This window comes from Triturus cristatus, chromosome 3_1 (assembly GCF_964204655.1).
Source record: "Triturus cristatus chromosome 3_1, aTriCri1.1, whole genome shotgun sequence".
Taxonomy (NCBI): domain Eukaryota; kingdom Metazoa; phylum Chordata; class Amphibia; order Caudata; family Salamandridae; genus Triturus; species Triturus cristatus.
Genome location: NC_140583.1, coordinates 920,954,974 through 920,979,324, shown reverse-complemented (window position 1 = coordinate 920,979,324; position 24,351 = coordinate 920,954,974). Strand labels below are relative to the sequence as shown.

Here is a 24,351-nt window from a genome sequence, read left to right as displayed (position 1 = left end):
CACCCTCAAGGCATATAAACTCTTTCTCCTTTATTCTACTCGGAGAATCAGTGGTCAAAAGCAAAGGTCCAGTTTCACAAATGTTTCCCCCTTCTGCACAAAATAAAGAAACACTTTCTTTATATGGGTGCATTCAGAAATAAAATTTGCAAATATGTGTCCACAAATTTCTTTGTGCATACACACTTTTAGCCATAGTGCAACATGGAATAGACCAGGGACTTGAGAAGATATATTCGGCACGCACCTTTACTTGTTGCTCAGCCCAGCGAATATATCAAGATCTGCTTCGTGAACACATCCCTTTCCCCTGCGAAGTCTGTCTTGGTGCAGGACTGCCGGAGACTAATGTGAAATGCTGACAAGGGAACTGTCCGCATTTCAAGGCCCTGTCATGCAGCGCTGAAGTAAGTCATGATCATTGCGTTACAGAGTTGCATTTCTTTCCATAGCCTAAGCATTGAATTGTAATTTAAAGTTAGTAACATGAACGGATCTTTAATAGACCCTACCTGTCAGTGCTGCTTCTGTGGGTGGACTGGGTGAAGGGAAGGTAGCTGCAGGGAGAGTCACCTTACCCACTTTGCTGTTGAAAGACTATGTTTAGGACAGCAGTGGATATGTGTCCACTGTTCTGCTAGACAGTTTTCCTAAGAATGTTCATGAGGTGCCCCTGCTCTTGGATTGTGATTGTTAGATACTTGTTTACAATAGCATTTTCCTATCCTGATAATGCGCACCCTTATTTTATGTATCCGTGCCAAATGGGGCTTATCTTCTTACAGGGTTTCTGTTTGTTTTCCATTTGTTTTGTCTTACTTTTGTATTCACATCCTCGTTTGACCCAGGAACTGCTAGATCCTCAAAATAATGTTTGGTTGACGCTCTTGTGTCCTAATATGCTAACATTTTCAAAATATGTTTTGCCTACTGTCTGAACAATGTCTGCGTTCTTAGTTTGCAGCCTACATACGTGCTGCTGTCAGAAAGGAAAAGGGACTTCCAATTCTCGTTGAACTTCTCAGGATGGACAACGATAGGGTGGTTTCTTCGGTTGCAACTGCGCTAAGGAATATGGCATTGGATGTTCGGAACAAGGAACTCATTGGTATGTAAAGCTGTTATAAGCCTACAAATCAAGTCAATTGAGTCTTTACAAGGGTATCATGTCTGCCTAGGTAGCTCGTCAGCCTAAAATAAGTTTAGAGACTCCCCGCATTGACTTTTCTAATTTTGCTAAAATCGTAACCCCATTTGTTGGATTGTAAGGAAGTAATACTTCTAGCCCAAACAAATTACGTGAAATGAAGCTAGTTCAGGCCTTTAGCCACAGCTCCTGAAAGAGACACCTGTTTGTTTGTTTGTAGCAGGACGGGAGAAGGGGTGCCAGACCTAGCTGGCACATTCAAATTCTGATAGCATTAACCATTATTGGTGACCTTAATTCTAGTCAATCATAGGCCATGTCCATTCTTCATCTTGTATACTTTTACCTGTGGCTAATGCTCATAAGTTTAATGGTGACCAATGATTATGCAATATTATCCGGGGAGCATGCTCTCAACTAGTTAATGGCCAGGCCTGACCTCAGTCATATCAAAACTACCAAAAAATACCTAGGAGTGTCATCATGCTTGGATAACATGTTTAAAGTAAATCAGATCTTTGGAGTTTGTGCTACAATTCATGATTTTATTTGTAAGGTGCCATAATAATTTGCAAGTGCTTTACTGGTGGAGAGTTACTTGAAGCACGTCTATTGCATTGTTTTTATGGGGTTCCGCCGTGTTTTAATCTCATTAAGGTATGAGGTTTTTTTTTTTAATTAAAATACTTTGAAGTGAATCTTTTTCCAGGTCACAACAAATATGAACAAGACTTTGCTTGCAATTTAATTAAGTATTTGTGCCACAGTCATTTTTGTATTGATGATTAATTTTAACTTCATTTCAACATGTGAAAGATGCTGATCGCTGGTGAGATGAATGCACAATCTTTACGAGCAAACCGTTATCCCTCGTTTTTTTTGTTAATGGAACAGAATGCTAAAATATGGATAAAGTTTCTGTATGATCGTAAATATCTTCCTCTTCCATCCCAGAAAGTAGAAGAGTGAACTGCAATGTTACATGACAGCAGCAGTGTCAGTTGATTCCACCGTTTTATATTGTAGGTTCTCCACAGATTTCCAGTGAGTAACTAAAATACCAGTGTTCTGTGTTCATGACAGATGTAAAGCCCCTTAAAAGCTTGCTTTCTCTAGATCTCTGTAAGGGTCTAGAGAGAGCCTGGAGGCTCACTTATGATGAAGACACTAAGTACAAATATAAAAGGGCATTGAAAAATTACCAGGGGCTCTGTAGAGCCGCTCGAGTCACCTTCTACTCAAGCCAAATTACCTTAGCCCAAAATTGTTCCAAAACACTTTTTAGGGTATTGCAAGAACTTTTCGACCCTAATAATGTTGCACCTTCCCTAATACTGTCCCAGTGTCAGTAAGAGGAATTTGCGTTTTTTTTTGTTAAAAAGGTGCAGGTCATTCAACTTTCAGTAGAGGCAGGCGGTAAGGACGTGTCTCAGTTTTGCATTACTTTGCCGCCCTCTATTTCTGATGTTCCCTTTACCCTAGCTATACCTCCTGCCCTTTCGCTTAGCACCTCATCTACCACACTTGTTTACCAGAAACTTAACTCGTGGCACTTGATGGATCTATCGCTATTCGTGATGTTGGCACAATATATATGATCGGGCTCCCATACAGATCCTCTTCCCCAGCTAAGCTCAGTACCCTGGACCCTGACATTCTACAGCTTCTGGTGGGACTCCTTAATTCCTCCTTATAGGCAGGGTACATTCCTTAGCAATGGAAGCATGCCATGATTATGCCCTTCCTGAAGAAACCTAATCTGTATCCGTCCAATTCCAGATCGATCTCTATGATCCCCATTCTGGTCAAAATCATAGAAAAGCATGTTAACAGACAACTCTGGTTTTGTTGAGTCCCAAAACTTGCTACATCTCTCAAAGAATGACTTTTGCAGTGATCAGGGCTTAGCCCGTGTGCAGAAGGAAGTCTGCTACTCCATCTGCCAGGTTGGGCCACTGTGAAGATTGCTGTTGTGCTGTTCGGGCCATACCCCTGTGCGGAATGAGGATGGTGAACCCGTATGCCAGGCGGGGCCACCGGGAAAAGGCAAGGAGCGTGGTCTGGTTGAGATCGTCGTTCAGATGAAGAAGCGCCGTATTGACCCTTGTGGGCCCACGACCCGGCTGAGCACCAGCACTATGAATGTCAAATTACATCACCCCGCCCGACCCTCACATGTGGGTAGGATTCAAGAAACTTAACAGCAATGCAGAAGCGTTGAGGACCCACCCCCCCTGTTGCTGCCTCCACAAGACTTTGTGTGAGGAACTCACCAGAGACAGATGCTGCAGCCTCGTGCCTGTAAAGGGAGCTCGCTTGGAGACTGTAGTTGTACATGTCCTGCTGTTGCGGCTAAGACGAGGGGCACTTGTGTGCCATTTGACACTTTGACGCTGAAACCCTTTTGACTTAATAAAAGTCAGAGTGGGACTCCTGAGGAGACTCTGACCACTAGTGGGGCCTAACCAGAATGTTCACCTATAGTGAATGGGGAATAACCACTGCCTATAGCGAGACGGTAGAAGGGCTCCGGATCCCACTTGTTAAAGCATTAGAACCCTGACCTCAGGTGACTGTGTATTATTTGTGAATACCATATTGTACTTTGAGTTGATATATAAGTATTCAATTTTTTCATAAAAATAATTGACTAGGAAACTATTTATTGCTGCTACTGAGCATAGTTTGTGTTGTGATCCTGTGTTCTCCCTACCTGTGTCTACCACTATGTACCCTCTTCCCGACCCCAAACTCACTACCTCCCCTGGCCAAGTAAAGTAGTCAAGTGCTGAAGGGGTACTCGGCCCAGTTGCTTTAGATACATAGTAGGCTGGCCCCCGGGACATCAGGATTAAAAATGACTCATCCCCCACGGTTGTGCCCAGAAACTCCTGCTTGCCCCGTGGCCCTCTGAATGGGGTTCTGACAAGCAGTTGGTCTGGTTTTTTACATCCTGAAGCAGGTTAACAGAACGCCAAACATTTAACCCTGGGAGAGCAGTTCCAGTCCTTGGGTGCCAGCAGGATTTAGAAGTTCCTGTGCTAGTCCTCTTCTTCCAGCAGGAACCCGGAGTCAGAAGTCAAGATTCTTCCAACAGTGCCATCTTCTGATGGAACCTCCCCAGGCCAAGGAATTTTCTGAGGAGGTGATATTGAGCGTGCCAGATTTATCCTGTGCACTAGCCAGTGATTTGAGGAATTGTCCTGCTCAATCCTACCTTTTTTCTCCCAGTCCCACGACCCCCTTATGCAGCACTTCTGCTTTGCCTCACTGTAAAATTACACTGGTGCCCCTGTTCAAGATGGCGGGACCAGTTGCCAACAGTCAGACCTGCCTTCAGTTTATTGGCCACTCTCCTTCGTGACTGTATCAAAACTGGTTTCCTCCTATTGTGTATGGAGCCTAACTGTCTAGGATGGTCTTGATGATGAATAGAAGAAACTGTCTTTGGTATCTCCAAGTCAAAAGGTAGTGCTAAAACTGCCCTTTCTTCTGACATCTGTCCCTGTCCACCCCTAGACAGCTAATTCTTGCTTAGTGGTCTGCAGTTAACAGCCATTGTCCTTTCCTGGGCCCAGAGGGAAGCGACTCTCCTCTGAGCCATAGTTGTTATCTCTACCAGCCAAATATATGGATTCCATCTCTGAAAGTCTGATGGGTGGCAGAACGGATTTTAAGCCTACTGTTATTTTTCTGCTTGAGTTTTACTTTCCTGCTTGAGTTATCAAAAATCTGATTTCCCTAATAAATCCAATTTTAAAAAGCTAAGCAGGAAACAAATTTTAAGCATTTTCTAGTCCTCAAAAGTAGAGGTGGAAAACAAAGATTTTAAACCCACATAGGCCTGCTAGAAAAGACTCTAGTCAGGCATACAAAGTGAAATAGCTTTTGGCTTTTATTTCACAGTAAGAGCACGTTAACCCTAAAATTAATTTCACCCTATAGTTTTTAATATATTAGCATGCTGCCCTATGAGCTACAATTCACACATTTAAGGGTGAATATATAAAAATAGGCTTTTTCTACATGGCTGGGATTCTTTTCCTTGCCATGTCTTAGGAGGTGCATTTAAACTGAACCCTAGCCAGAGCACAGTGGTGTTTCTGATAGAAATATGTTTTTTGTTACATATGTCGTGGTGTAAATGTATACGACAGCCCACATATTACCTCCAACCTTCAATGCCTTAGTTGCACTTAGGCACCATCTACAATCTACTTATAGGAGAGTTAACTAGGACAAACAGGGAGTTCCAATGTACAGCACATGTTTTAAAGGGGAAGCACAGGCACTGTACTATTATTTAGCAATGGAAAAATCCTAAAGCCAGCAAAAATAAGGCTCAGAAAAAGGCAGAGTCTGGGGTGACCGTGCTGGGAAGGTAAATTTGCTACAGTCACACCGATTCAGCCCGCACTGAGTTTAGTACATTGTCTTGAACTGTAACTGTCACAGATCACGAGTCACTAAATGCACATCAATTTAAGAATCCGGTTTAAATAACTATTTAGGGATGGTTGGCTATTAGATATTGCTTTATTAGGCCCCTTAATAGTGAGCTGGCCTCCAAAATAGTATGCAACCTCTCAGATATGTTTTGTTTTAAGTACATTGGATTAGAATGTTCTCAACAGCTGGCATCTTATTCATTTACTAACCAACTGATAGATGTATTATTCATTCTGTAGAACCTTGCTGCCAGTGCTCAAAGTGCTGTTGCCTTACCCTCAAAAAGCATGCAGCAAAATACATGTATGAATTATAAAGCTATTGTCTGCCACGACCTTTTTATATAGACTTGAGTGATATGTCTGAGGATCGTAGTGTGCCAGTTGTGTCACAGTGGGTTTGATCTAGTGAGTGCTTGAAAATTAGATCGGAGAAGCCCACTTGAGAGTCCGGGATTGCCGCTTGTATAGTAGTGTATGTGCTGGGTTAGGAAAAAAATGTACCCTCTTAAATAACTATATATTACTAATACATGTTTTGGGACTGTTCCATTGCAGTTTAGTACAAATTATTTTGTTGTATGGTCTGTTAAAGTTTCAACTTCACCTGGTTATATGTATAGCGCACTGATAACCTCAGGTTGAGAGTGCTTTATAAGAGCATAAAAAGAAAAAAATTGAAATGACTCCTCTTTCTTTTAAAATGAATGCCATCAGCCCTCTCCTTTCAGAAAATTAGCATTTTTAAATATGTAAATGAATATGTAGCGTTGGAAACCTGTGCATGAAGATGAAGGAAGCGTTGATCTTGTAGCCCCTCCTTTACAAAGTGCGTGCTATGAATAGACACCAGTGACTAAGGATTGATTAACTTCCTAACCTGAAGAAGCTTGCACTGCCAGCCAGACTTTAATGTCACCACCTGCATCACTGATTGGACAAAAACTACTGCAGAAGGCCATCTTCTGAAATGAGGTCAACTTAGACATCAAAAAATTTAAAAATCAGAAGGCAGCCTCACAATTATTTCTTTGCAGTAAGCACATTGTGCATTCGTTAGCAGTTGAACTAAAAACCTGTCAATTTTTCATGGGGGAAAAATTAAAAACTTTTCGGTTCAAACTATTCCTAATATAATACCTGTTCTCCATCAATGAATCGAATACTGAAGGTACTGTCCCAACTATCTCCTCTTTTTCCTTTCACAAAGTCTTTCCTCACTTGTAGCTCCCTCCTCCTTTCTTACCTCCCTTTCCAATCTTAACTTTATTTGACATCTTACCTTCCTGATTGCTTACGCATCCGACATCTTTTTAACAGCTCCCTCCTGTATATAATCATTTGGGTTTCCCACACTTATGCCTCTTTTCCTAATGCCCTCGGGTCCTTTGTCTCGCTTTTCTATGTTGTAGCCATAGCCCTCTCCTCATTCTTCAACTTGTTCCATATCTGCATTACTCACGGTGTTTGTATAGGTTTTCTTCTATGCATTGTTGAAGGCTTTGAACTTGACAAAGTTGTATATAGGGTGTTCCGATATTCATAGGTATAGCACCCTTTATAAAAATGTGTAATTAAGTATAAATACATTTTGAGGGCTAGGTTTAATTTTTTTTCTAGTCTGAACCCAAATTAAATACAAGGAAACAGTTCAGAAGCATTGAAAGATATTTGGATAAGATGGCTGACCCCGTCTAATGCAGTTTCCATTTGAAATTTAGATTGGGCACCAGGCTGTAATTAGCATCTTTGGGTAAATGGGCATCTGATAACTTTCCATTTTGCTTCTGTGATGTTAAGAGTATCGAGGATTGGATACATTTTTGATGATCTGCCCCTGGTATAAACACTTGAGGTATAGGTGGTGAAAGTCACTGTTTATGTTGTACATAACTAATGCATGTATGGGAAGGACACTGGTTATTTGAGTCCTAAGCAGACTGCACAGGATATTTGGGCATAGATCAGGAAATTTTGCGGCATAAAAATGAACTTTTTTGCAGAATACTTTTGTGTTTTTTGCAGCAATTTATTTCAGTAATAATCTGTAGTTGGGCAATCTTTAATTTTGTAATTAATGGTGGCCTGCATAGGTGTTGCAGCAGGTGTTCTTATTTCATTAAAAAAGAGGAATGGTATACTGGTCAGATGTGACAGATCATGGTTATATCTTATAAATAATGAAGGACTGCGAGATGTTATACAGTCCTATGCACACATGAACAGCACCCTAAATCGTATTTCACATTTGGTGGCACTTGTACACTGTGTATAATACAATTTTGAAATGAAGACTTACATATTCACTGTGCTTTCTGTCACATACTTGGACCTTGTAGCGCAAACCATTATATACCACTGCGCCAACCAAGATTCGTTCTGTGACTTTGGTTAGACACACAGACGTCATCAGTGATTGCATTAACTAAGCGATCTCATAACTAAACAAGCATTTGCAATGTGATAGGTCTCGTATTTGCGGGAGTTTAAGTTATTGGCATTGTAAATGATAATGCCTTTTATTTATGTTTTAAAAAAACAACACAAAAATAAAAGGCATTGTCATTTACAATGCCAAGAGCTCAAACTGTTGCAAATGCGAGACCTATTGCATTACAAATGCTTGTTAATTCAGTTTTGTCCACCTCAGAACCACCCACCAGGATTCAAAGTGAAATGTGAAGTTCACACACAGATTAATCCTGAACCCACCTACAATTCTGTCAGGCGTAATTCGGCGTCCACCTTTCACGTCAAGTAACAGATTTGTATAGTGTTAAATGTCAACAAGTACCCTACATCGCTTCTGCAAGAGCCTTTCCAGTTGTCCTTCAGAAAAAAAAACTTCATGAATGTAAGTACCATACTCCATAGTCATATATGGCAAATCTCCGTAAGTCTCTCTCATTCTTCAGCTCAAAGTTTAAAAACATACATTTTAAATGTTAAACTGTACATTATCAGATTTTGACCACCACTCCAGTTGCCCAAGATTTCAGATTCCTACTCTAGACAGCACTGTATTACAGTTTGTCCTTCTGAGGCTGTGACCGTCTGCAGCCAGCAGATGGCAATAGAGTAACACCCGACAGCAACTAGTAGAGAACAAGCCTGAAAGCGTCCTGCGCGAAAGTGAAAGCGCGCCAGCCCTACGCGGGGACAGGTGATGTGCACGCGTACGGAGTGCACATCTCCTGTCCGTACGCGTGCACATCTCCTGTCTCCCTTCGCCCACCAAACCGACAACAATAGGTCTCGCCAAGGCGAGCAGCGCATGCGCTGCATCGCTAGGCGAGACCTAAAAAAGAGTGCATTTCCCACTTATTATTTTAACTTGTGTATTGGATTTAAGGTGTGCACGTTATTTTCTATCCAGTTACAAGATGGTGAAAGACCAACTAAGTAGTTACAGAATACTTTGTACTTTTTTGCCACGTCTTTGACCCTGCCCCCATCTTCACTGACCCCAACCCCATTCCATTCAGAAACACAGTTCCTATACTTTTTATGTACTTCAACCAGTACATTAAATATGTTCTATTGCCCACATGTTTACATGGTTCTGAAACAGAAGCAAAATACTGGAGAGGTCGTCTTTAGAAAGTCACTAAGAACACAGAGACATGCCTGGTTTCCTTGCACACCTCCGAGTAATGTTTTATTGCCTACCAGTTTCCACAAATAAAAAAAACCACCAAAATATAGCAGAGCGTGCGATAGGTGCGTGCTCTTCCGAAACGCTTCAGTAAACTACTGAGACAGGCCTGACTTCCTCGCTCTCCCCACTACCTTCAAGAATCCTATCCGCAGAGGCGGAGGAGGTATGGGGGTAGGCAGTGTCGCTGCCACCTCCTTCAGGCAGGCAGTAGGAAGAGGCACTGCTTTGTTGTTTTACAACACACCTACGCTATCATAATGTTCTAAGTGTGAAGACAGTGGCCAGCCTGTATTAGACGAAAATGAAAGGAAGAAGCAAATCTTTATGAAAACCTTTTCTTTTTTTTTGCGGCGACCTGACCTGAAATTGCGGGCATTACACTTTTCGTGCTATTTCACTGTAATTTTGCGATTCACAAAATCACGAAATCCTGGCGGTCTGGCTAAGAAGGATATGAAAAAGAATTTGATTTGATAATGGTGTCTTAGGCTAAAATAATGAAATTAAATGATGAGATTTTTCTAAAGATTGTGTAGGATTATAAAATGCTGCTGTTAACATAATCCTAAATGAAATTTCAAATGCGCATTTGAATCTTATTTTATATGGGAATATATTTATGATGAATCCAGTTAATGGTCATTTCCAAAATAAACTTGTAGTGATTGATTGAAATGTATTTCTGGGCCAGCTCATCGTGCCATTCCAAGATCGCTCGCACAGCTCAGGGTGGGAGCCTGTGACATGCTCCACCGTGATGCTTTTCCCTTTCCGGCCAGAATTCCTATGTATCTGTCCGTCTTTCCTTCTGTGGCAGATGCCTGATTCCACTATGGCCAGATATGCTTGCTTATGACAGCAGTGTACTCTTATGTCAAACCTCCCTAGACGCAACCTTAGTTGCCCAGCATCCCTACGGTGCGGCAACTGCTCTTCCCATAGACACATCAGGCCCCCGCTGCCTCTTTGGAGGTGGCTCTGAAGGCCCTATCCTGTGTGGAAGGTGAACCCTGGTGCCTCTGTGAGAACACCTATCCCACGTGTAGCTGACACATTCTTGTTACCCAGAAAGTATCAAAGTGGCAATTATTAAACAGCGTTACCTTTACCTGAGAGAGTCACTCCAAATCAACTTCTCCTCGCCGCACAACAAGATTAACTTTTTCAGTCTCCTCAAATTGGGATCAACTTCTCTCTGACATAGCTTTGCAATGCTCGTAGACAGGGCTGGACTAGTAACCGAAACCAGCCCAGTCAAACTGCTCGGCCGGCACCCCTGGGGGGGGTTGAGGGGGTGTGGCCGAACTGTTTCCAATGGCCGGTTTCCACCGATTTGGTTACCGGGGGCTGATATTGCAGGCCCAAGGTAACAAAAACGCCCCCCCAGGGGCCCAAAGCAGGTCCCCACCCTGGCGGCCCAACGGGGAAATGCCCGGTGCCCGCTACGGCCAGTCCGGCCCTGCTCGTAGAGGCAGGAAGCTGTGGCAACTGAGACACAGCTTACAGTCAGGCTGCATTCTCCAGAAGATCCATAAGGAAACCATCATCTGTGGACTGGTCCAATCAGCTGCATATACCAAGCCCATTTTAGAGCTTAAGGGCCATATGTAGGTAGCTAAATACCGGTCGGTAACTGCCGAAATTCGGTAAAAATCCCGTTACCGACCGGTATTTAGCCAATTGAGATGTAGGAGTCCAAAAAGAAGGATTCGGTAATTATGAATCGGTAAATACCGATTCATCTTTATCGAATTCTAAATTTCCGATTCATATTTACCGAATTCATATTTACCGATTTCGGTAAATATGAAATGGTAAAACGAGAAAAGAGATGTAGGTAAATTCGGTATTACCGAATTCCATGAAATTCGGTATTTAAGAGTCGGTAATTAACACAGAGTGAAAGCAGGTGGTAATCAGCCACAGTGCATATAAGCAATCCCAAAATGCAACAGCGTGAACACCATGGCGGCTCTGTATGTGATAGCAAGGCGCCTACGTCTACAGGCAGCAGGTCTGAGGATTTGGAGACGTAAGGAACGCATTTACAGACCACGCATCACACTCTTTCAACAGACTGAGGCTGAGATACATGAAAGGTACAGGCTACACCCCCAAACCATCATGGACCTGATAAGGGACCTGCACCCACTCCTGGACCATCCAACAACAAGGGCGCATGCCATACCACCACATGTGCAGGTGCTCTGTAGCCTACATCTACTCGCATCTGGCAGTTACCAGGGGGTGATAGCTGCGGTAGGCGGGGTATCCCAGAGTTGCCTGTCCCGTTTCTTCAGGAAGTTCCTGGATGCCATGATGCAGAGAATGCAACACTACATTAGCTTCCCAAACACACAGTCTGAACTGCTGAAAACAAAGACAGACTTTTACCAGATGGCACAGTTCCCGCATGTCATAGGCTGTATTGATGGCACACACATTCCAATCTGCCCACCAGCAGCCACTGAGCACATCTACAGGAACAGAAAGTCCACCCACTCCATAAATGTGCAGGTAATCTGCGATGCAGGCAACATAATTACTGATATCGTAGCAAAGTTTCCTGGGAGCACCCACGACTCCTACATCTTCCAGAACAGTGGGATCTACACAAGCCTGGTTGCCAGAGAATTTGGAGAAGGATACCTGCTAGGTAAATCACTGTGACACTCCCTAATACTTACCGCATATCAATGTGTATTGAGGTATGTGACTAATGGTACTCTCTTACTCACCTAGGCGATAGTGCATATGCCGTGCGGTCATTCATCCTCACTCCCTACCTACACCCATCAACCCTGAGTGAGAGACGATATAATGTGGCACACAAATCAACACGCAACGTGGTGGAGCGCACGTTTGGACTATTGAAAAGCAGGTTCCGCTGCCTCCACAAAAGCGGAGGCGCACGCCAGTACACACCCATCATCTGCTGCAAGATCATTGCCACTTGTGCAATGCTGCACAACCTTGCCACAAAGACAGGTACAGAGGTGGAAATAACAGATTTTGAGGACAATGATAATGAGTTTGCACAGCCAGAGCCCAACGCAGCAGGAGTGGCAGCAGCAACAGATGGGAGAGTGAGACGGGCAGAGATCACATGCAACTATTTCTAAGTAAGTAAGGGGACACAGCCAGTAGGTGGATGCTATGACGTAGTTTTAATTATCCGGCACTACGCCACAACACAACGGCAAAACTGGCCTAACAAATTGGTGACATCCATAGTTGGAAGTCAAGGGTTCCTCCACCCAACTGTGTCCTGTAATTGTGTGCTGCATCAGCGTCTGCGCCCGTGCACTACAGTGCGGGATGCCAGTGATTGAGTGTCCTCACTGACTGTGGGACCAGTGGCAGCCCCATGCCGTCTGATGCTCCTCCGTGTGTCTGTGACAGAGGGGGTAATGCTGCTCCTACTGGTGGTGTCCTCGCTGTCCCCAGCATCCACAGCACCAGTGGTGGCAGAGTGGCTTGTAAGCAGCACCTCAAGTGCACTGGTCACCCTCACCAGCCCCCTTGACACATCATTGCTGCAGTGCGCAAGCCCCTCCTGCATTGCCACGGAGCGCCTGCAGAGCAGAGAAGTGGCAGTTGCTAGGCGGTTCACTGCCCTTGTGTGGTGATCAATTTTCTGCCTCTCCCTCCGCCGTGTTGCTCTGTCCTCATTGAGTTTTGTGCACAGCAGCATGACGGACTGGGACATGTCCCACATGCCTGCAGCCATCTCCCTCATGCCCTCAGCCATTGAGCTTATGCCCCTGTCAATGTTGCCCATTGTGTCATTTAAGCCCTTCATCTGGCGCTGTACTGACTGGATTGCCTTGCCTTGTAGGCGCTGCACCTTAACCATGGTGGCCTCCAGCCCTTGGAATACACCATGGCTCTCACCCTGTGGAGGTGGACTGCGCACCCGAGCCCTGCGGCGGCATCTGGCACCTGTGTGTGCACCCTCAGAGGCGGAGGGCAAACCGGCATTGCTACCATCCAGTGGCACAGTGGATGTTTCCTCCCCCCTCGAGTCTTCTGATGAGGACTCTGACACCTTCAGTCTGGCAACTGCACGCCTCCTAGACCTGACCAATGCAGGTGGTGTTGATGCGGGTGAGGCCAGCAGGAGTGACGAGGGTGGATGTGGTGGCGAGGCTGGCTGTGGTGGCGTGGCTGGCTGTGGTGGTGATGCTGGCTGTGGTGCTGTTGTCTGCCCAGCACTCGTGGTGGCCTTCTCTGTGCTGTCCTTCCGGGGTGCCCTCTCTCCCTTCTCCTGAGCAGTCCTGCGCGAAGTATCGCCTGTGGACAGAAATTCAAGATCAGCTCAGTGTACCTGCAGCCCTGCATTGCTTACATCATAATAAATTTCTGCATCACTATCTCATTGTCCTCTGCCTGCTTATCGCTTATGTGTGTCACATGCCTTGTTGTTCTGTGCTAATCTTGTCATGATAGGGGTTTCACAGACTACATCTCCCATAATGCATTGCTGGTATGCACAAACCCCTGTACTGGAGTGGGATTCACATTGCCCAATTGGGGATTTGGGATAGGGGAAGGGGGGGCACAATGCTGTGCATGCCTCTTACCTTGTTTGGTAGCAGCTCGGGCAGAGCTGTCTGCATCCCCAATCCCGACGACACTTTCGGGCTCAATCGTGGTCTCCAAGAGCTCCTCAAGTTCAGTCAGGGCAGGTGCCCTGTTCCTTCCTCCTCCTTTCCGGCTGGCCTCTTTCTTCAAATCAGCCATCTTCCTCTTTGTGATGATACGGATATCGTACCACCGCTTCTTCAGCACATCAATGTCCCGGGGGGTCACTCCGATGACATTTACCTGCGCCTGGATTCCAAGCCGGATCCGTCTTTTCTCTGATTCAGCCACTTGCAGGGACTGCTTTCCAAACAGCTTATTGTGCTGCTTCACCACCTCCTCCACAAGTACCTACAGTTCCTTTGGGCTGAATTTGAGTTTCCTCTTCCTTTCCCCTCCATCTCTCTCTGTGTCCTGGCTGGCCATTGTGTCAGATTTCCTGTGCAAGTTCAGCCACTGGCTCAGTTGCTCTCCTCTGCACTCCCAGCCTCTCCAGAGTCTGCTGATTGTGTGCACCTGCCTGGGTGTGGCCACTTCCTGGTTGGGTGGGGTGTGGTTTGCACAGGATTGGCTGATTCCTCAATTGCTGTTCATTTGAATTACCGATTCGGTAAATTCCGAATCGGTATTTACCGATTCGGTAAATACCGATTCGGAAAATACCGATTCGGAAACACCGGTCGGTATTGTAGAATCGGTAAAAATTTACCGTTTTTACCGAATCGGTAAGTGTTACCGAAAAATTAGGTACATAGCAAATACCGATTTCTAAATCCCTATTCGGTATTTAGGAATCGGTATTTCTAGGTTACCTACATATGGCCCTAAGTGTGATGAGAGGGGTCGAGCATATATTTTTTCACTCTCCTGATTGGGATTTTAGCAAAGCTGCAGCCATCTTGGTTGTTGCATATCATGTATTTTCAACTCAAAAAAGCTTATGTTCATATTTTTTCCTAATCTTGCTACTAACGTACGTACAATTTTTATTAATACCTTTTTGGTTACTGTTGCTCATGCAATTTATTATTTGCTCATCATGCAGTACATTATGAGTATTTTTGCTTTAGGGTCAACATGGATTCCAACTCAGATTGATGCATTCATCTATAAATAGCTGCTCCCGCTAATTCCATCCTTACTTTTTCCCTTCTCTCCCTTTCTAATGCTACAGACTCACTCCAGGTGTCTCCAGTGTAGCTTACTCATCGGTATTCCAACTAACAATTTGGTCAGTTACGCTCTTAAACTAATCATCCTGCTTTACTCTGTCTTGACCACAGAACAATGTAACCCCTTATTTTCAACGGGAAGTCTCACCTGGACGATTTATCTTTTTAGTGTCCTCTTTCTAGTATCCCCTTGGCCGATCAGATTGGAAACTGTGTATTCCCAGCATTAAGTTTCCTGTGTCAGTTGGTGCATCAGACTTCCCAAACACTCCAGACAGTCCCATTCTATTTACATGCCAGCAGTGATGTAGTGTTTTATTTCTCTGACTGAATTGTGACACGGACATTACTCTTCCCATAATGCTCTGCTGATTAAGAGATCCCCACCAAGCACTTTGGTTAGAGGATTCTTTTAGGAAATGGTCATGATTCATACTGGCTCCTCGGCTTGATAAGGAGTGAGTATTCCACATTCTTATAATAAGCTAAATGCTTTCGAGATACCGATGAATAAAACAACTTTCCGATTCTTAAAGTGTTAGATTAAGAATGATATATAAGTTGGCAGCAGTGACATGTTGATTTTTTATTTTTTTAAATTGCTCTTTCTTGGAAATCGACTAATTGGGAATTTATGATTTGAGGGTTTGAAGCTTTTTCGACAGCAGGGCTAACATCATACCTTCATTGCCAATAATGAGAAAAATATTTGCCTTGGGGAAAATGATAATTGTGATAATTCTATCTGTAAAACATGGTACAAGGCTCTCTTGTCCATATTACTGACTTTCTTCAACTAAAACAATTGACACTTCATTTAATAACCAGCTCTAAAATTGGTTGCAACCAACAGGTTGCCTTATCATATGTAGGAACAGCATTTTCTATACTAAAAGGTGGCCACGTTCCTTGCTCCTGGGTAAAGCTCACTTGGCAACTGCTGTAGCCTGTTGGGACTAAGATTGCTGACGGTAAATCAGGTAGACCTACAACAAATGCAGTCTTCTCGTGTGAGAAATATGGTAAAGTGTTAACATTTAAAAACACTATGTATTATACAGCTGTACAACTATAAGCAGTCCGATTTATTGACTCTGTGACAGTCTTGTTCGCACTTTGTGTGCACATGCGCAGACATACATTCGCTCTCTCTCCCTCTGCTTTTTCCTCTTTCTCTCATTTCTCCCCCTCTTTTCCTTACCTCTTGTCCAGCCCTCTCCTATACACGTCTATGCTGTGCCCTGTGCCCTCCTCTATTTCTTTTCATCTTTAATCTTTTGCTGTACCTGCTCTCTCGCTGTTTGATCAGATTAATGCATATTAAATGGTATTCGTTTTTTAGAGATTGTTTGTTGTTGATGCACTTAGGATTAAGTCGACTGTACCAAAAGCGTATTGTAACCTCAATGTAATTCACTGAATTACAGGAAAATATGCAATGCGAGACTTGGTGAATCGTCTTCCGGGAGGAAATGGCACAAGTATATTGTCTGATGACACCGTTGCTGCAATTTGCTGTGCTCTGCACGAGGTCACGAGTAAAAACATGGAAAATGCCAAAGCCCTTGCAGACTCTGGAGGAATAGAAAAGCTGGTCAATATCACAAAAGGGAAGGGAGACAGGCAAGTATGCAGTTAATAGACAACTTGAATTTGTATATCTAGTTCTTGTTGAAGTATGGGTTAATTGCAGGCATTTATTGATAAAAGAATCGATTTGGATTAATTTCTCACGTCTGAAAATCTTCAATATCTGTTTTTCAGGAAAAGACAAATGGCCTGTCATTTTGGCCATTCGTACACCATTTGTTGTAGTCATTCCTGATAAGATGTAATCCGCGGTGTCCTTTCTCTAGAACCACCACCAATACCCGTGACACTTGGCCCTCTGTCGCAGTCACAAAGTACCTCCAAATCCTGGACATGAGCTAGCTAGTCATCCTAATACCTAGCTATTCATCCTAATACCTAGCTAGTCAGGGAAACCCTTCCTAGTTTTCAGCGGGGTCTTCCCTGCATGCCTCCCCCAAACCCTATTTCTTCACCGCAGTCCTTTACAACTAAAGGGCTGCCGCTCACGTGTAGGGAAATCGAGAAGCGCATAACTAGGATATTCTAACCATCACCGCTTGTATAGGACTTCCAGAACTCCCAGAGCAGAGACTGTTGACATCACAAGTCAGGATAAGCTATAGGAGAGACTGCTCTGTCAACATTTCTAGACTTCTTCATAGCCACATAGACTGGATTGTGCTCCTCCATCAGGGACAGATTGGCTGTAGCGGGCACGGGGCGTTTTCCCGGTGGCCCGTAAAGGTGGGCGCCGGCTTTGGACCGGTGGGGGCAGTTTTGGGTACAGGCTGCCGGTTTTGTAGCAGTACTGCAATATCGGCCCTTGGTACCAGAAGCAGTGTTTCTCACCAGCAAACCCACACCCCTGTGGCCGTCTTAATTGTCAGGTTTATATTCCCAGTCCGACCCTGTCTGCTATACAAAACACCTACGTTGTTGTGTAAAGATATGACACTTATTGCAGAACAGGAGTGCACTCTCATTAGACTGTAGGTGGCTTTCACTTATAAGCCGCGCCCAGCACCCGAACCTCTGGCCCCCGCGCCCCCCGCCTGACCTACGACTCCGCCTTCCTCGCCAACCTCAACCCCGGCCGCACGCCGGGCTGCTACTGCGCCACCCCGAAACGTACCCACGGACCCTTCACCTGCAGCAACTGCCGCTTCACCTGCCTCCGAACCCACTCCGCTCCCGCCAAGAACTACTCCCCCATAAACAACCTCCACTGCATCCTGGTCAACACCCGATCCATCCACAGGCACGCCATCGAACTGTGGAACCTCATCAACTCTACGAACCCGGACATCGCCTTCCTCACCGAGACCTGGATGAACCCCTCCTCGGCACCCGACATCGCCATAGCCATCCCCGACGGCTACAAAATCATCCGGAAAGACCGCACCAACCGCATCGGAGGAGGCATCGCCATCGCACACAAAAACTCCATCCGCATCTCGACCGACACCGACAACTCACTCCTCGACGCCCAACACCTCCACTTCATGATCCACAGCGACCCCAAAACCGCCCTCAGAGGCACCCTCATGTACAGACCACCAGGACCTCGCACCAAGTTCAGCGAAGACATCGCAGACTTCGTCAACCCTCACGCACTCTCATCCACCGACTACATCCTCCTAGGAGACCTCAACTTTCACCTGGAGAACCTCACCGACAACAACACCACCGCCTTACTGGACAACCTCGCCAACCTGGGACTGAATCAGCTAGTCAACACCCCCACCCACGACGCCGGACACACGCTCGACCCCATCTTCTCCTCCAGCAAACACATCACCTTCAGCCACACCACCGAACTCACCTGGTCGGACCACAGCTGCGTCCACTTCATCTTCAAGAAGACCACCGTGCCCCACCACACCCAGCAACCACCAAGAAGACACTGGAATCGTATCACCACGGAACAGCTCGCATCAACCCTCTCCCAGAACCAACCCACCAGCACCACCGACCCCAACGTAGCCGCCAACCACCTCACAAACTGGATCTCCGACTGTGCCAACCTCCTAGCCCCCCTGAAGACTCAAGCCAGCACCAACAACCACAAGAAAAACTCCTGGTTCACCCCCGACCTCAAGAACTCCAAGAAAGAATGCCGCGCCCACGAGAAGACGTGGCGCCTTAACCAGACCGAAGAGAACATGTCAGCTCTCAAGGACGCCACCCGCCAACACCACCAACACCTCCGCGCCGCACGAAACACAGCCTACCGGAACAGACTTGACAACAACGCCCACAACAGCAAAGAACTATTTGGCATAGTCAAAGAGCTCTCCAACCCGGAAGCAGAAAACAACTCCATCCCTCCCTCACAGGACCTCTGCGACTCCCTCGCAACCTTCTTCCACCACAAGATCACCGACATATACAACAGCTTCCCGACCGCCGACACGAGCCCCCCTCCGGAACCCGCCACCGACACCACCACCATCCTCACCTGGAACCCTACCACCACCGAGGAGACCACCCGCATAATGAACTCGATCCACTCCGGATCCCCATCGGACCCCTGCCCGCACCACATCTACAACAAGGCCGACGACATCATCGCACCGCACCTCCGAGACGTCATCAACGCCTCCCTCACCGCCGCCACCTTCCCGGAGAGCTGGAAACACGCAGAGCTCAACGCCCTCTTAAAGAAACCTACAGCAGACCCCACCGAACTCAAAAACTTCCGGCCCATCTCTCTCCTGCCGTTCCCCGCCAAAGTGATTGAGAAAATCGTCAACGCTCAACTAACCAACGCCCTGGAAACCAACGACTCCCTCGACCCCACACAGTTCGGTTTCAGGGCCAACCACAGCACCGAAACCGCCCTGATCGCAGCAACGGACGACATCAGAGCCCTGACCGACAAGGGAGAGACCGTGGCCCTCATACTCCTGGACCTCTCTGCAGCCTTCAACACGGTCTGCCACCGCACCCTGATACGCCGCCTCAGCAACGCCGGCATCAGAAGCAAGGCCCTGGAATGGATCGTCTCCTTCCTCTCCGGAAGGACTCAGAGAGTCCGCCTTCCCCCCTTCAGATCCACAGCCACGGAGATCATCTGTGGCGTACCTCAAGGATCCTCCCTCAGCCCCACTCTCTTCAACGTCTACATGACCCCCCTGGCGAACATCGCACGCAAACACGGACTCGACCTTATATCATACGCCGACGACACCCAGCTCATCTTATCCCTCACTAACAACCCCACATCAGCTAGGACCAGACTACATGAAGGAAGTGGCGAACTGGATGACAGACAGCCGCCTGAAACTGAACACAGACAAAACGGAGGTCCTCATCCTCGGCCCCACTCCCACCGCATGGGATGACTCCTGGTGGCCCCCGCCCTAGGCAGCACTCCCCAACCCACCGACCACGCGCGCAACCTCGGCTTCATCCTGGACTCTTCCCTCACCATGACCAGACAGGTGAACTCGGTGACCTCGGCATGTTTCAACACCCTCCGCATGCTCCGCAAGATCTTCCGCTGGATCTGCTGGATCCCCACCGACACCAGGAAGACCGTCACCCACGCCCTCGTCACCAGCCGCTTGGACTACGGGAACACCCTGTATGCCGGCATCACCACCAAGCTGCAGAGGAAACTCCAACGGATCCAGAACGCTGCCGCAAGACTCATCCTGGACATCCCTCGCCACCACCACATCTCCGGACACCTGAAAAAACTCCATTGGCTACCCGTCAACAAGCGGATCACCTTCCGACTACTCACCCACGCACACAAAGCCCTTCACAACCTCGGACCCAAACTCATCAACAACCGCGTCTCCTTCTACACTCCCCCGCGCACTCTGCGCTCCACCGGACAGGCCCTGGCAGCCGTACCCCGCATCCGCAAAGCCACCGCCGGAGGAAGATCCTTCTCTTTTCTAGCAGCGAAGACCTGGAACTCTCTGCCCAGCCACCTTCGCGCCATACCTGACCACCTCTCCTTCAGAAGGCAGCTCAAGACCTGGCTCTTCGAGCACTGACCCCCCCCCCCCCCCCTCCCAGCGCCTTGAGACCCTTGATGGGTGAGTAGCGCGCTTTATAAATGCGATTGATTGATTGATATGATTTAATTTTGGGAAATAATTTAGTATTTGATTAGTGAATTTGTATTTTTTTCTATGTAAGGGACTAGTGTGCATGTCTTTTTTCCTGCTATTTATGTTGATTGTTTTTTGGTTCTTTGTTGCATGATTCAAAACCAGAGAAGGCGCTCTAAAAACTCACCCATCCTCTACCCCATTCTCTCTTTCTACTCCTTGTTGACCACCTTGTGTTTTTCCTATGGCTTGTTATAGTTCTGGTGGACGCATGATACGTCTGCCCTTTCCCATTCAACGTCTCTTTTCCCAAAATTCAATGGTGTAGAGCTCTTTCTCTGCATCCAGCGTGACCATCTACCAGAAACTAAGTTGAGGCTCCGCAGGCAGCAAAGGACTGACTTCAGCTAAGAACTAATTTTCTAGTCAAAGAGAATGTATGCCCTTTTCTCAAATTCAAGCCATGTCTATGAAATGTTCATATTAACACTTTTCAGTATTATACATAGTTCACCTGAAGTTCAAGAATGAACTCCATACTCAATCACATCACAAGTGAACCATTGGGCTTTCCCATAGCCAAACAAAGGTTTGTGCATGACAAACACATTTACTTGCAAGCCTCCTTTTATGAGTAGACATTCAATGGCAAACGCCAACCTACCACCTGGAGGAGCTTCAGTTTCCTGAATCTCATTTTCACATTGTTGTATTATTTTCTTCCAACTCTAAATTCGTTAAATTGAAACATTTTTGTTTGAATGGAGCAAACGCAATTTCATATCTGTGCCAAGAACCTAAGACTTTCTCCTAAACGGTTAGTGCCCTATGTGCGATTCTAGAGCGGCCGTACATTCGCTGGTCCGAACCCACCTTGACTATGACAAGGTCAAGTCTGAAAGAATTTAGCAGATTCCTCATTGGCTAAATCCAAGAAGGAAGCTACATTGTCTATCTAGTCTAAATGACCCACTGTTTGGGTCACACATCTCCCATCTACCCTTTCCCTGCTTCCCCCCAATGGTATACTAGATCTCAATTAGGAGACTGGACTGTTGTGATTGGTAATTTTCTAGAAAACAAAACCTACAAGCAATCGCTTTAGAACAATTTTCAACATATCTATATATATATATATAAATTTATATATATATATATATATATATATATATTATAGTTGGATGTTACATCTTTGAACATTTATTTTCTCTAGCGGAATAGGATGTAAGACTGCATACTGTATTGGAAAGAACACACAATGCGTTTTTTACGAAACTGTTTAATTAACCGTTGTGTTTTATGTTTTTAATCGCTAAGATCATCGCTGAAAGTGGCCAAAGCTGCAGCCCAGGTTTTGAATACATTATGGCAATATCGAGATCTTCGTAGCATTTACAAAAAGGTAAAAAAGCAACTATGTAAAACGATATCCATGTGCATAATGATAACCTTAAGCAAATTGTACAAAATGTCTTGTAACCATTTGCTTTCCTCCTTAGGATGGCTGGAATCAGAGTCATTTTATCACGCCAGTTTCGACATTAGAGCGAGATAGATTCAAATCACATCCTTCCTTGTCTACCACCAATCAGCAAATGTCACCCATCCTTCACTCAGGTTAGCCAGCATTTAATAACAAGGCGTTGCTCTGAATTATTATGAGTCCTCTTCATGAAATGCTCCTCTAAAATCAGAAATGCAAACCGTTTTTTTTCTATTTTTCTTGTCATCTTGAATATTAAGTGAATAATAATTTAACTGATACAGCTAACTTGATTAAAATTGAGTTTGGACTATCTGCCCAGCTCTACTCCTCATTCATACACCTGCCAATTACATTTGAAAAATAAAGTTCATTTTAACATAAAAATGCAATATTACTGTATTGTCACAAGTCATTTTAATACTGTAATGTCTGATTTCTTAAACTGGCATGATGTTCATACGTGGACAAAGGAGTGTTAGAAAAATAAAAAAAGGAGTCGATTTAAGTATTGTTTTACCTGTGTAATTTTATTAAGCCCTATTTTGGTCTCAAAATGTTGCATTGACTTGCTTCTCAAAGTGCAGACATTCTTAGCGGTACAACTTGACTGAAGTGTTTATTTTCGTGTTATGGCAGTGTTTCAAGCTAAGTTTGACCTTTAAACGCAATTCTGAGAAAAGCATTTTGGGCGTTGAGTTGTTTTTTCCTGTTCTTATTTTAACCCTGGTTAGCAATGGAGGCGAGAATTCATCCTGCACCAACGACAAATCATTGGATTCCAAAATTCTTTTCAGGATCCAGTCAGTACTTCCAGCTTCACAGTTTGTTGGCTGTTAGAATATTTGAAACCCTGAAAATCTTTCATAAATGATGTTGCCATGTAAATGGCATTATGCTTGCAGTTGGGCACAGTGACTTTGCATGTTTTGATGCATGTGTGGGGGTGGGAAGTTAGAACAGGCTGCATTAATCAGGCTCATGTTAATAAAGGTTGTCTGGTGAAGCTCGAGGTCCAGGGTAGGTGTCGAACTTTAAAATGAATGTGGCGGGACTTAAAAAACCTGCCCGAGTTGCTATGGGAAAAGCAAACAAACCCTACTTTCCTCTTGGTGGGTTTCTCGTGGCGTTTCTCCAACTGAGAAAATTGAGGCTAAATTGTGCGTTTTAGAGTAAATTTTTTGCATAAATTGACTAAGCAGCTAAAGGTTCATTAGGGGCACTTATAAATTATTCCACTGATTTTATAGTGTACCAAGTAACCCATACTCTCATAGGGATGTTGATGGTTCATCTTCCCCAAGGATATTTAGAAAAATGTGGCACAGCAGTTCTTTTTTCTGCACTATTTCTAAAAGGATATTACAAGTGTGTAATGTTTCATAGTATTTTGTTTTATAAAATATGTAGCACATTCTTTCAATCCTACTTTCCACTTCCTTACATGTTTCCATTCTCCCCTCATAATAATAATAATATAATAATAATAATCCACATTTGTAGAGCGCGAACAATCACCCGTAAGGGTCTCTAAGCGCTGGGGGCCGTCGGGAAGATTAAGCAAGCTATTGGCCAGAGTCACATGGTGCTGGGCTAATCTGCCGCGGCGCTGGGGATCGAACCGGGATCCCCAGATTCCGGAGTCAGTCGCCCTGGCCGCGGCGCCACACCTTAGAGTTCTGAAATGAAAATCTAACGGTCAGAGGCTAGGTGGGAAAATTACAAGTATCCAGATCTCATATTAATGTGTGGATAGTAGTGTTGGTCACATCTGTCAGACACTTGCGTTTGTGCTACCGCTTAGGTTAAGGAGACCTAACCGGATCAGACAGAAGGGAGCTTACACCACTCTTACAGGCTCAGACTTCAGACAGCCATAGCAATACTGTCATAAAATTGTCTCCAATATAGATGCTAAGAATAGGGAAATATTATGGTAGGGTTGAACCCAATGAGAAAATACTACCATTATGCCTGGATTAAAAGCCACCATGCCATGGATCTTCACAATGTGCCAAGTGCTGCCACTATTTTGCCAATTTCTGCTTTATGCCAGAAATAATAACCAGCATGCTTGCTGTGGCTGTCCGCAATATGAAATGAAAAACCTTATTCCAGGACCAACATATTGCCATAAGTTGGAATCTGCACCATTATTCCAGGGCCAGCATTGTGCAATCAATAACCACAGTTTTCCAGTAATTTCCACCATAATGTCGGGTG

At 45.2% G+C, this 24,351-nt stretch overlaps 1 protein-coding gene across 5 annotated transcripts in view; it reads left to right on the top strand.

Moving 5' to 3' along the window:
• The window catches only part of PKP4 (plakophilin 4), a 693,496-nt gene that overhangs the window by 639,756 nt on the left and 29,389 nt on the right, over positions 1-24,351 (top strand). For all 5 annotated transcript variants that reach the window (XM_085645508.1, XM_085645509.1, XM_085645506.1 and 2 more), the window contains 4 exons: positions 958-1,108; positions 16,437-16,632; positions 21,963-22,047; positions 22,145-22,262. In XM_085645508.1, coding sequence (XP_085501634.1) covers positions 958-1,108; positions 16,437-16,632; positions 21,963-22,047; positions 22,145-22,262 — 550 coding nt within the window. The remainder of the gene's footprint in view (positions 1-957; positions 1,109-16,436; positions 16,633-21,962; positions 22,048-22,144; positions 22,263-24,351) is intronic.